Source organism: Homalodisca vitripennis, chromosome 5 (assembly GCF_021130785.1).
Source record: "Homalodisca vitripennis isolate AUS2020 chromosome 5, UT_GWSS_2.1, whole genome shotgun sequence".
Classification (NCBI taxonomy): domain Eukaryota; kingdom Metazoa; phylum Arthropoda; class Insecta; order Hemiptera; family Cicadellidae; genus Homalodisca; species Homalodisca vitripennis.
The window spans coordinates 178,520,389-178,534,860 of NC_060211.1; the positions used below are offsets into that span (position 1 = coordinate 178,520,389).

The following is a 14,472-nucleotide window of genomic DNA, read 5'->3' on the forward strand; positions in this document are numbered from 1 at the left end:
TAGCTTGAACAGTATTTGACACTTTACTAAACAATGTGCCCTAATATTTACACAAAAATATTTAATTTTTATCTTTAAATTTTAACCTTATATTTTGCAGCTTGTGGCTATCTATATCAGGGAGTGTATTGCAAAATGTACCAATGGTAATGGAACAAGTACATTGGATAGGTAACATAAACAATAGCTTGAACAGTATTTGACACTTTACTAAACAATGTGCCCTAATATTTACACAAAGATATTTAATGTTTATCTTTAAATTTTAACCTTATATTTTGCAGCTTGTGGCTATTTATATCAGGGAGTGTACTGCATAGTGTACCAGTGGTAGTGGAAAAGGTACATTGTATAGGTAATATAAACAATGTATCCTAACCTTTATGCAATACACGTATTTGTCTGTTTAAAACCTAAACCTTATATGTTACAGTTTGTGGCTATGTATATCAGGGAGTGTACTGCAAAGTGAATGAGAGGTAGTGGAATAAGTGCATTGTAAAGGTAAAAAAACAACAGCTTCAACAGTATTTGTCTCTTTACTTAACAATTTATCCATACATTTATATAAAAAATAATATTTGATTTAAAAATAATTCTTAACATTATTATTACACCATACAATTAACTTCTATGCACCGACTACGTACTTGTACTATTACCCTAATGTTTATAAAATAAAACCGATATGACGCTTCCGTGTACACCGACTTCTATGAGTAATGTGTAGAAATCGTGGACGAGTGCTACATATTTTTACTACTCTAAATGGGACTAATGGATATACATTGATACAACGTTATATCACCTAATAGAACGTAATACTTAAAATACAAAATAATATTTATCATAAAAAGTTTTAACATTTTTCTATTTTTGCAGTGTAAAGATCATTAAATCACGAGCTGAATGTGGTAGTTGCATGATGTCTAACACTTTGAACCAATTACATAATATAATCGCATTAACATAATATTGCATTACCTATCTGTGCAATCTTGATTTCTGTAATAGAAAGGTGTAGGACACCTTTGATCTTAACCTTTGATTTAGAGCTTGCAATAATGCAACATTGTGGAACATTAACGAACACTAAATTTGTATTCAATCCACGACGACGTGTCAGCAAATAATAGGTACAGAGCCTGTTTTAAGTTCTATCAACTTATATCAATAGCGAAACGGAATTTTACAGATTTGTGTCATTTATTTTAGTTTTGGTAAATCTCAAAGTTATGTGACTCGACCATAACTCTAAAGGTTTTATAAACCTTTCAAGTTCACTTAAGTCTTAAATTGCTGTACATAATATCTATAAAAGCTATGTAAATATCTAATTGCATTATCATTTGTTGTAAATATATAGGAACACAGTTTTAGAGGGGTTTAGAGAGCTATCATCTGTGTAGAACCTCCTGGATCTGGGCAAACGACAGTCCGCTGGTCTCGGGAATAAATATCGATACGAACATTGTTCCCAGAAAGAGAATGGCAAAACTGAACCTGAAACACGTAATCATTTTTATTTCAAGCAAAATATTTAAAACAGTCCAAAATATTAAAAAGTATTGTAATAAATCTCCTTAAATAATATATAGATTGCTATTTTACAATCCATAACTCAAGCTAAGGAAAATGTTCTTTACTCATCGGTTGATTAAAATTCTCAAGTTATCCCAATTGCTAAGAATTGACAGGACTCAACTCAGATTAATGCACAAATTAAGAATACTCTTAAGGTTATAAGTAAACCCGTGTAGTTCAAGTCCATTCTAAAAACCTTTTGGTTTGACTCATAGTGAAAGCTTCTGGTACGTGATAGTTACATGATCTTAGGAGGGTGAAAGATGTGGTATCTGTCCAACATTCTATAACATCGGTCTAACAGAGCAAAGCTTCTGGTACGTGATAGTTACATGATCTCAGGAGAGTGAAAGATGTGGTATCTGTCCAACATTCTACAACATCGGTCTAACAGAGCAAAGCTTCTGGTCCGTGATAGTTACATGATCTCAGGAGCGTGAAAGATGTGGTATCTGTCCAACATTCTACAACATCGGTCTAACAGAGCAAAGCTTCTGGTCCGTGATAGTTACATGATCTCAGGAGAGTGAAAGATGTGGTATCTGTCCAACATTCTACAACATCGGTCTAACAGAGCAAAGCTTCTGGTCCGTGATAGTTACATGATCTCAGGAGAGTGAAAGATGTGGTATCTGTCCAACATTCTAGAACATCGGTCTAACAGAGCAAAGCTTCTGGTACGTGATAGTTACATGATCTCAGGAGAGTGAAAGATGTGGTATCTGTCCAACATTCTACAACATCGGTCTAACAGAGCAAAGCTTCTGGTCCGTGATAGTTACATGATCTCAGGAGAGTGAAAGATGTGGTATCTGTCCAACATTCTACAACATCGGTCTAACAGAGCAAAGCTTCTGGTCCGTGATAGTTACATGATCTCAGGAGAGTGAAAGATGTGGTATCTGTCCAACATTCTAGAACATCGGTCTAACAGAGCAAAGCTTCTGGTACGTGATAGTTACATGATCTCAGGAGAGTGAAAGATGTGGTATCTGTCCAACATTCTAGAACATCGGTCTAACAGAGCAAAGCTTCTGGTCCGTGATAGTTACATGATCTCAGGAGAGTGAAAGATGTGGTATCTGTCCAACATTCTAGAACATCGGTCTAACAGAGCAAAGCTTCTGGTACGTGATAGTTACATGATCTCAGGAGAGTGAAAGATGTGGTATCTGTCCAACATTCTAGAACATCGGTCTAACAGAGCAAAGCTTCTGGTCCGTGATAGTTACATGATCTCAGGAGAGTGAAAGATGTGGTATCTGTCCAACATTCTAGAACATCGGTCTAACAGAGCAAAGCTTCTGGTACGTGATAGTTACATGATCTCAGGAGAGTGAAAGATGTGGTATCTGTCCAACATTCTAGAACATCGGTCTAACAGAGCAAAGCTTCTGGTACGTGATAGTTACATGATCTCAGGAGAGTGAAAGATGTGGTATCTGTCCAACATTCTAGAACATCGGTCTAGCAGAACAAAGCTTCTGGTACGTGATAGTTACATATCTCAGGAGAGTGAAATATGTGGTATCTGTCCAACATTCTAGAACATCGGTCTAACAGAGCAAAGCTTCTGGTACGTGATAGTTACATGATCTCAGGAGAGTGAAAGATGTGGTATCTGTCCAACATTCTAGAACATCGGTCTAACAGAGCAAAGCTTCTGGTACGTGATAGTTACATGATCTCAGGAGAGTGAAAGATGTGGTATCTGTCCAACATTCTAGAACATCGGTCTAACAGAGCAAAGCTTCTGGTCCGTGATAGTTACATGATCTCAGGAGAGTGAAAGATGTGGTATCTGTCCAACATTCTAGAACATCGGTCTAGCAGAACAAAGCTTCTGGTACGTGATAGTTACATATCTCAGGAGAGTGAAATATGTGGTATCTGTCCAACATTCTACAACATCGGTCTAGCAGAACAAAGCTTCTGGTACGTGGTAGTTATATGATCTCAGGAGAGTGAAAGATGTGGTATCTGTCCAACATTCTACAACATCGGTCTAACAGAACAAAGCTTCAGAACAGGATATAACGAACACCTTACAAGAAAAATTGTAAACGTTACAAGATGCTATTCAATCTAATTAACGAAAACCACGAATATGAGAACACAAAAGAAGACATACCAATAATTAAAATCGCACCCAAAAGTAGAAAAATCGGTACCTTAGAACAATTTTACAAACAGACATATATAAAGCAATTAATAATGACCAAACTAACTTTTAAAATCACATTATTTAAGACACCCAAATTAAAGTTAAAAAACATAGTGTTTTCGCGCACAAATAACAGTAAACCAGTGTAAACGTGATTCACGTCCAAATTACAAACACGTCGATATACTGTTTCGTTCGAGGTTAGAATAGACGACCATCATGAAGCAGCAGATAGGAATTTTATTGACTGGATTTCTAAATAATATAGATGTTTCGTGTGTATTTATTATGCATGTGACCAGTTTTGTACGTATTAAATCATCCAATGATCACAAAAAGGTCGATAGAAAAATAATACAAGACTTCCTCTATCTCTGTGATTGGAGATTATTCAATTAAACTCGAAACCGGCATCACGAAATTATGGTTTTAATATTAAAATATAACTTATGACTTCATTTAGGAGCGGGGTTTTGGTTTAAATAAACAACCCTAATGGCCCCAATCTTATATAATTCGTTGGTCTCTCTCTGTTTTCATTGGTAAATTTTATCTTCTGTTTAAATTATTTAACACTTGAGCATTTAATTCATAGCAGCAGCTATCAAAATTGTGACGGAAAGATCGAAAAAGTAAAGCAAGAGGATAGATGTATACGGGAAATTCAAAACAGAACAATCACGCGATCACTGTTTGAATATTACCAAACGCGATACCTTGAATGTTACCAAAATCACCAGTATGTGATGGATCAGTTGAACGTGCGAAGACAGAGGATAGATGTATACGGCAAATGAGGATTGTAAACAGAACAATCACGCGATCACTGTAGATACCTTGACTGTTACCAAAATCACCAGTATGTGATGGATAAATCGAACATGCGAAGACAGAGAATAAATGTATACGGCAAATGAGGATTGTAAACAGAACAATCACGCGATCATTGTAGATACCTTGACTGTTACCAAAATCACCAGTATGTGATGGATAAATCGAACATGCGAAGACAGAGAATAAATGTATACGGCAAATGAGGATTGTAAACAGAACAATCACGCGATCACTGTAGATACCTTGACTGTTACCAAAATCACCAGTATGTGATGGATAAATCGAACATGCGAAGACAGAGAATAAATGTATACGGCAAATGAGGATTGTAAACAGAACAATCACGCGATCACTGTAGATACCTTGACTGTTACCAAAATCACCAGTATGTGATGGATAAATCGAACATGCGAAGACAGAGAATAAATGTATACGGCAAATGAGGATTGTAAACAGAACAATCACGCGATCACTGTAGATACCTTGACTGTTACCAAAATCACCAGTATGTGATGGATAAATCGAACATGCGAAGACAGAGAATAAATGTATACGGCAAATGAGGATTGTAAACAGAACAATCACGCGATCACTGTAGATACCTTGACTGTTACCAAAATCACCAGTATGTGATGGATAAATCGAACATGCGAAGACAGAGAATAAATGTATACGGCAAATGAGGATTGTAAACAGAACAATCACGCGATCACTGTAGATACCTTGACTGTTACCAAATTCACCAGTATGTGATGGATAAATCGAACATGCGAAGACAGAGAATAAATGTATACGGCAAATGAGGATTGTAAACAGAACAACCACGCGATCACTGTAGATACCTTGACTGTTACCAAAATCACCAGTATGTGATGGATAAATCGAACATGCGAAGACAGAGAATAAATGTATACGGCAAATGAGGATTGTAAACAGAACAATCACGCGATCACTGTAGATACCTTGACTGTTACCAAAATCACCAGTATGTGATGGATAAGTCGAACATGCGAAGACAGAGAATAAATGTATACGGCAAATGAGGATTGTAAACAGAACAATCACGCGATCATTGTAGATACCTTGACTGTTACCAAAATCACCAGTATGTGATGGATAAGTCGAACATGCGAAGACAGAGAATAAATGTATACGGCAAATGAGGATTGTAAACAGAACAATCACGCGATCACTGTAGATACCTTGACTGTTACCAAAATCACCAGTATGTGATGGATAAATCGAACATGCGAAGACAGAGAATAAATGTATACGGCAAATGAGGATTGTAAACAGAACAATCACGCGATCACTGTAGATACCTTGACTGTTACCAAATTCACCAGTATGTGATGGATAAGTCGAACATGCGAAGACAGAGAATAAATGTATACGGCAAATGAGGATTGTAAACAGAACAACCACGAGATCACTGTAGATACCTTGACTGTTACCAAAATCACCAGTATGTGATGGATAAATCGAACATGCGAAGACAGAGAATAAATGTATACGGCAAATGAGGATTGTAAACAGAACAATCACGCGATCACTGTAGATACCTTGACTGTTACCAAAATCACCAGTATGTGATGGATAAATCGAACATGCGAAGACAGAGAATAAATGTATACGGCAAATGAGGATTGTAAACAGAACAATCACGCGATCACTGTAGATACCTTGACTGTTACCAAAATCACCAGTATGTGATGGATAAGTCGAACATGCGAAGACAGAGAATAAATGTATACGGCAAATGAGGATTGTAAACAGAACAATCACGCGATCACTGTAGATACCTTGACTGTTACCAAAATCACCAGTATGTGATGGATAAGTCGAACTTGCGAAGACAGTGAATAAATGTATACGGCAAATGAGGATTGTAAACAGAACAATCACGCGATCACTGTAGATACCTTGACTGTTACCAAAATCACCAGTATGTGATGGATAAGTCGAACTTGCGAAGACAGTGAATAAATGTATACGGCAAATGAGGATTGTAAACAGAAAAACCACGCGATCACTGTAGATACCTTGACTGTTACCAAAATCACCAGTATGTGATGGATAAGTCGAACGTGCAGTGACAGAGGAAAATGTATACGCCAAATGAGGATTATAAATACAACAAACATGCGATCACTGTAGATACCTTGATTACTTCAGGTTACTGTTATCACACTTACCAGTAAGTGATTGACAAGTCGAACGTGCGAAGAAACAGAGGAAATATGTATACGGCAAATGAGGATTCGAGACACAAGACGCATGTGATTATTGTGGACGCCTTGGCCTTCATGCTGGGCTCGAAGTACTCTCCCAATAAAGAAATTGAAACCGGGTAATAAGCTGCAACAAACATTCATTTGCTTCAGTGAAGTCTTGGATAATTAATATTGAGTAACGTTATTACATACTTATATCTTAAATATATTATTATATTTTAAAGACATTGGGATATTTTTACCTGTTATTCAATTTATCTTAAAAATAATCACTACATTAATCTACAGAATGGTTGATATTATTGTTTTGATTTTGTTTATAAATCTAGTATTTCAATTCCTGTTTGTGATTTAAGATTAAAACAACTGGCTTTGGAAAAACCAACGAAAAATTATCTGTAGAGCCCAATAGCGAAAGACTGCGTGAATAAGTAGTTCTCTAGGTTTCTTGCCAGTGTTTCTATGAGCGAGGATAGTTGAATTGAATGAAAAGTCAAATTTCCTCTGCTAGGAAGTGTGATGAATCGGGAAACGAGGATATATTGCACATTTAACAATTTACTGGAGAAATGTGTTGCAAAGTGTGTAAGGAAGACTCTAGAATAAAATACTGTGAAAGACCCTCAACAATGTGGATTATCAATTAAATAAAACTAAATTTCTAGCTATTTTGCAAAAAAAAAACATAAATTATTATTTAAACAGTAAATCTAATTTTATTGTCTTATTTATAATCCTTTTATAAAATATAATAAAATACAAATGTTAATTGATTACACAGGAGTATTTGTTGATTTTTATTTATTTTGGTTTAGCTAATTTTTAAAAACACTCTTATTTCTATTAATTCTCAGCCAAAGGACAAAGTTCTAAGTTAAAGTAGTGAATCCATAAATGAACAAAGCCAAGTATCATCGACTCAAGTGTCAGTCATCCGTCGGTGAGTACAAGTACGAACTTAATACTGAAATTCGTAACATACTCACAACAACTATAGTTACTTATGGTGTATAATATTTGATAGATAATGATAGACCACTGTCTTATGACGTAACATACTCACAGCTATAGTTACTGATGGTGTATAATATTTGAGAGATAAGGACCGACCACTGGACAAGTGGACTATTATCTCCAGTGAGGCAAATGCCAAGGAAATATGCACACGTTCCCTGCAACACAATCGCAACAAATGTTACACAAATTCATAACAATATGTTACAACAAATTATGCACAACAGAGTTATCAAAATGTTACCTTTTAAAGCAGTGGAAGAAGTTAAATGTGATGGAGTACACCAGTAACAATACTAAAAGTGTCATACATTCAGTTTTTCTTTGAATTTTTTCACAGAATGATGGATTTGTTTAAATTCATAATTTAAAAATCTCAACTCAAAATTTTGAAACAACTGTTATTTTGCTATTCATAAAATTAGAGTATTCCAATTTTACTTAGAACAAATTTGCATCATTCCTGCATTAACATTTTTTCGTACAAGTATTCAATATTGAATATGTTTAAAAATCCAAGAATATTTTGGATCCTAGTCACTTTTCAGTGGAATTAAAGGTAACCGACGATGTAATATTCAATTACTCTCCACATTTTATGTTAAAAGAAAAGCCCGGTCTCCAAAGGGTTATAAATAGTGTTTACTATACAAAACGTTTATTCGTCCCCTATAACCAAATATTTATGAAGACTGTGTATGTACGACAGATTTTCTATGACAGAATAATGCCAATCCTTTTATGACTTTATGTACATACTACCATTCACTTTACATACACAAATTACTGTACATACCATACTCAGAGTACAGACAGTTGAAGAAACCATGAGAGATGTTTTGTAACCCCAGGATCTGACAAGGACCGGAGCTAAGGAGGCGCCGATCCATGTCATGATGGCCATGACCCACGCACACAGGCTGCTGGAGAACGACAACCCAGTTTGTAGAAGGATGGGTTGGGCATAAGCTATGACTACGGTTCCCCAAGAATACTGCCAAAAAAACTGAAGACTGCCCACGATCATCATCGCACGCAGATTGCTTCGTCTGAAGAACAGATTTGCCCAAGAGCCTTCTTCTTTATCTGAGAGAGAATTCTGCAAAATATAAAACAATGAATGCTAAATAACTTCCAAATTAAAAAAAACTTCTTTAAATTGTAATAGTCTGCTAGAAAGCACTACCTTGATCGATTTTGCCTCGTCAATGACGGAAGACTCCGGCAGTTGGCGGAGCCATGACAGAGTCTCTATGCCTTCTGAGTCTCTGTTCTTCAGAAATAAAAACAATGGAGATTCTGGCAGCATCTTGTATAGAAACATAAATGCCAGAGACGGAACACTGCAAATGAAAATGAGGTTGTGGTAGGAGATGTGGGGGCCGATGCCGAAAGTCAAGATCAGTGGAAATTTGTTGAACACCGGGTACATGCAGTTTATTGTGCTTCGTATAGAGTCCTGTAACACAACCATACATAATTTACTACTAGTCTCAAAGTTAGAATATCATTGAGACTGATTTAAAGCTCGGGTAGGTGAGGTTCACTTACATCGACCATCTCTCCGATGTACATGGAAGTAACGGCCAGAGAGATTCCCACCGCCATTCCCATCAGAAGTCTGGCGGTGTACATGATCCAGAGAGTTTTGGTGCACATCAGCCCCCAGCCAACCAGAAACATCACGTGGTGCAGGAGAAATGTCCTCCTGTATCGTTCAGAGGTAATAACATTTCAATGTTCGTTGTTACCATCACGTGCCAGTTAATTTATCTTATCGGTTGTTTCAATACATAATTGATTGCCTTTATGTTTAAATATATAACACAAGTCAAACCGATCTGTGATTAAGACTATTCTAAAGATATATTTACATTTTACATCCAGTTATACAATATAATGACGATTTATTTATGAGAGGTGCAGTTTTTGTTTTATAATTACGGTGAAATATACATTTTTAATTATGTTTAATAAATATGCATAAACTAGGCAACATAAAGATATATTTTAACAAAAGTATACAACTGGCCCGTTTATTTGAAAAATTACAAATAATCCTCAAAATGGCTTTGAAACTGATTTCCTGTGCTTCAAAACTAAAGATATACCTGCAGCATAGAACCCATACCACATGTTCGAAATAAAAAACAGAATTTTAATATATTGCTTTTAAAATGACGTCATCAGAAATCAAACCAATATTGTTACTTTTTCATTTATTATATATTTTATTTTCTTAAACCAATTATTAACATCGAGAAGTAAGTGGTTGGTTCTGAAGAGAGAGGATGTGCAATCTAACCTGCGACCAAGAGAGTCCAGAAGATAACCCGAGACTAATGGGCCGATAGCGGCTCCTAGGGGCGTCAGAGAGGCGAGCCATCTCCCTTGGTCCTCGGTCAAGGAGATCCCAGTGTCAGGATCCCGCAGGAGCACGAGAGAGGGCGAACTCCACCCCACCACAAAACCTGCAGTCGCCGGCCCTAGGTACGCTGTAAGCAAGCAAGTATCATGTTTATTCCTGTTTAGTTTCTCAAAATCATCTTTATAGCTCTCTTTGATTGGTTAAAAGTTCAATAATGTCACTAGGTTATTTGGTAGATTACTCAAACTTATTTTAAGAAACATTTCCTCTTTGACTGGCAAAAAACCCAATAATGTCATTAGATTATTTGGTTGATTGTTCAAACTTATAATAACAAGGAATATCTCCTCTTTTATTGGCTAATAGTTCATTAATGTCACAAGATTGTTTGGGTGATTATTCAAACTTAGTTTAAAAACCATCTCCTCTTTGATTGAACCGAAAGCTCGATAATGAAACAAGATTATATGTTTGATTATTCAAACCTATTTAAAAAGAACATTTCCTCTATGATTGGCCGAAAAGTAAAATGTAACAAGATTATTTTTTTGATGATTCAAACTTATAGTATTAAGAAATATCTCCTCTTTTATGGGTCTAAATCTCAATAATGTCACAAGTTTATTTGCTGATCTTTCAGACTTGTTTTAAAAACCATCAACTCTTTGATTGGCTAAAAGTTATCAATGTCACAAGATTATTTGTTGATTATTATATTTTGCACTCTACCACTCATATCCGTGATGGATAAAGGCGCCAAAATAGACAACTTGTGAGTGTAGTTGGCTCTTCACGTATGTGTGTAAATATTGTCCAAAAAATGACAAAACAATCACTTTTTAGGAGTAAGAACAACTACTCACAGGTTTGGTATTGTTTACCGAAATTCTGAGAGGTGATTATCTACATATGAAATTCAACATAACCAAAATAATACCAAGCATCGCTTCAACTTAAGAGGAATCTATCATTTAAAACGAAATCATGAAGCTAATTAAAATCTAATAAATGTCGAAATCGCATTTTAGCAAATTTTAAAATACAGGCAACCAAATTATCTAAATATGCAATTTACAAAGTGCTCCTTACAAATATGCATATGTAAGGAGCACTAAGTTCTATATGTGAGGAGCACTAAGTTCTATATGTGAGGAGCACTAAGTTCTATGTGTGATGAGCACTAAGTTCTATATGTGAGGAGCACTAAGTTCTATGTGTGATGAGCACTAAGTTCTATATGTGAGGAGCACTAAGTTCTATGTGTGATGAGCACTAAGTTCTATATGTGAGGAGCACTAAGTTCCATGTGTGATGAGCACTAAGTGCTATGTGTGATGAGCACTAAGTTCTATATGTGAGGAGCACTAAGTTCTATGTGTGATGAGCACTAAGTTATATGTGTGATGAGCACTAAGTTCTATGTGTGAGGAGCACTAAGTTCTATGTGTGATGAGCACTAAGTTCTATGTGTGATGAGCACTAAGTTCTATGTGTGAGGAGCACTAAGTTCTATGTGTGAGGAGCACTAAGTTCTATATGTGAGGAGCACTAAGTTCTATATGTGAGGAGCACTAAGTTCTATATGTGAGGAGCACTAAGTTCTATATGTGAGAAACACTAAGTTCTATGGAGTTACATGTCACTCCATGGGATTTTGCTGAACGTTAGCTATTATTATTTATATCGGTTTTATGGGTAAGCATTATGACACTGAGAAAACTGTAGAATAAATAAATGTGTACAAAAACTCAAGTCAAAGATGTTTCGGAAAACACTTCATCTGCAGACTATAAACTTTTGCATAATACCTCATTTCAACGTATACAAGAATAAGTTATATGATGTGCATGTCCAACGATTGAATTTTTTTTGTTAATCATCATTGAAGCCTATTTCTTAATAGACTGAAAAAATCTTTTTTCTGCCGGGAGGATGTAAACATTACTTTTCTGTAAGTTGTCTGTCTGTCTATCTTTCAGACTTTTATCATTTAAACACTGCTATGAAACATAACTAAATTAACAAAAATGTGAATGTATTATCTGTCAAGATAAAGACCATATGTAGATTTTAAATTTTCCTTAATACTTAATTTTTTTATGGACAAGAATGCGTTTCATAATGATGTATGTCCAACCATGGATTTTGTTGTTCTATATGTCAATTATAAAATGTATTATGTAATTTAAAAGTTTGTATGCAACATCAACGAAGCCTGTTACGCGACAACCTTGTATATTTTATATACCTGAACATTAGATTTTTTAAATTTTAAATATATGAGACATTATTGAACGTGTTAATTATTTCCTTAGGTTTGTAACCGGGGAACGAAGCGACAATCTAAACTGCCAACAAAACATGACAACAATGACACTTCGATAGGTACAGTATTATCAACAGGAGCAATGTATTACCAAGATGTTAGGGAAGTGATCTAACTACAGAAGACGGCAAGTACTTAGTTGCCCTACGAAAAATACACGAGAGTAAATGTATTAGGAAGCTTGATTTAGCATAAACTATTTAAACAACTGTACTGAAGATGTGTTGTGAGACAATCTGTAAGGAACGTATGGCAGGTTGACATTATTATAATACGTCACAATCTGCAAGTAAACTATATTGTTTTTCACTGTAATATTTCGTAACAGTTACGACCACTATTTTTAGTTGTGTCACAAACGTTTAAAAGTCATTTTTGTGTCTGAAGGAGTTTGCATATTCACAAAAACAAAATTCGGTTTTACTGGTAACCACGAAAATAATGTAAGATGTTTAAAGTTGTATACATACCAATGAAGATAGCGAGGTAGACATTGAACCTCGATTCCCCGGACTTGATGTCGCAGGTGATTACCGTCTCAGTGTCCCTCATCTCGCGCTGAACTTTGCTCGGACCACAGTTCTGTACAGACCTGAACGAGGATGTGGACAATGTTTGTGGCTCAAACACGAAACCTGAACCTTTTATAGTGCATAGTGAGCGACTAAATTATTAATGTTCTATTTTTATCTTTTACAAATTATTAGTTCCAACCACGAGACTTGCCTCTTATCTTTTTATCTTTCATTGTAATAAAAATCGTTTCTCTCTCTGAATGGAATTTGCCACGGCAAACCCGTGTGAGGCTAACTTCCTACACAAACACTCGCTATGACACTGACGTCAAGCCGTCAACATAAATCGTCTTCTCGAGGTTTACTAAAGCTGCAAACATGTTGTGAAACACTATGCCGCCACTGAGAACATTCACAGACATCTTAGCAAATTCTGTAAAATAACTACTGTATACACATCAGGCTCGGCGTAGTTACGTTTCTAGTACCGATATACTGAACACGGGAATCGACATTTTACACAAAGTTCCCACAGTCTATCGAGAGGTTGATTTTCATAACAATATTTAGTCAGAGCTGAAGAAACATGTAAACATGAGATATTACGGTATTTTGCTGATGGATAGTACAAATCAGTTTCAATATTTAAATGTTCCGTGCGTAGATAATAACAAGTTTATCAAGCGATATTAAGATGTGAGCTTGTACAAACAAAGACTAATCCATAACTATCCTCTCTTACATGGACTGAACATTCATGGCTATTTCATACATGACATAAACTTTATGTACTCGATCACGGCTCTCTCAGGTCTACAAACTTCATATAATCCCTGATAGCTATCCCACTAGTACATTTTTATGCACTTACAGTTTTTTACAAACATAAAACTTTATGTACTCGATCACGGCTCTCTTAGGTCTACAAACTTCATATAATCCCTGATAGCTATCCCACTAGTACATTTTTATGCACTTACAGTTTTTTTACAAACATAAAACTTTATGTACTCGATCACGGCTCTCTCAGGTCAACAAACTTCATATAATCTCTGATGTGTATCCCACTAGTACATGTTTATGCATTTACAGATTTTTACAAACATAAATCTTTACTAGCAGTTGCCCAAGGCTTCGCACGCAATTTCATGTTGAAAAACAATACACTATAGTCACGTATTCTTTTCTATCACATTCTACACATTCCTGAGATAATTTATAGTCGTTACTTCGTGAGCCTCTAGGGGGCATTATGAAGGTATGTACCATATTTCTTTTTGCTAGGTTTTGATAAGTTATTCAGTAAAATCAATTTATATGGGTGGATCTCAATAAACTAATTAGATTATAAAGAATCAAATTCGTTCAGTTAAAAATAATTTTCTGTCTAAGATATTTCCAGTATTATTGAGGAGTTTGCTTTGTGCTCCGAT

General features: G+C 35.6%; 1 protein-coding gene across 1 annotated transcript; it reads right to left on the reverse strand.

Annotated features, from left to right (window-relative positions):
* Window positions 1-520: 520 nt before the first annotated feature.
* Window positions 521-13,355, reverse strand: LOC124363242 (facilitated trehalose transporter Tret1-like). Its single transcript, XM_046818417.1, has 8 exons — window positions 12,995-13,355; window positions 10,136-10,325; window positions 9,382-9,538; window positions 9,017-9,289; window positions 8,627-8,929; window positions 7,880-7,988; window positions 6,778-6,940; window positions 521-1,503 (listed from the first exon to the last, which is right to left on the reverse strand). The coding sequence occupies exons 1-8, from the start codon at window positions 13,074-13,076 to the stop codon at window positions 1,398-1,400; spliced, it is 1,383 nt and encodes a 460-aa protein (XP_046674373.1). The 5' UTR covers window positions 13,077-13,355; the 3' UTR covers window positions 521-1,397.
* Between the last annotated feature and the right edge of the window lie 1,117 nt (window positions 13,356-14,472).

Coding starts and splice junctions, on each gene's coding strand:
- LOC124363242 (XM_046818417.1), bottom strand. CDS start 13,076: ATGAGGGACACTGAGACGGTAATCACCTGCGACATCAAGTCCGGGGAA. Junction 10,326..12,994: donor CTACCTCGCTATCTTCATTG/GTATGTATACAA, acceptor GCTTGCTTACAG/CGTACCTAGGGCCGGCGACT. Junction 9,539..10,135: donor CTGGACTCTCTTGGTCGCAG/GTTAGATTGCAC, acceptor TGAACGATACAG/GAGGACATTTCTCCTGCACC.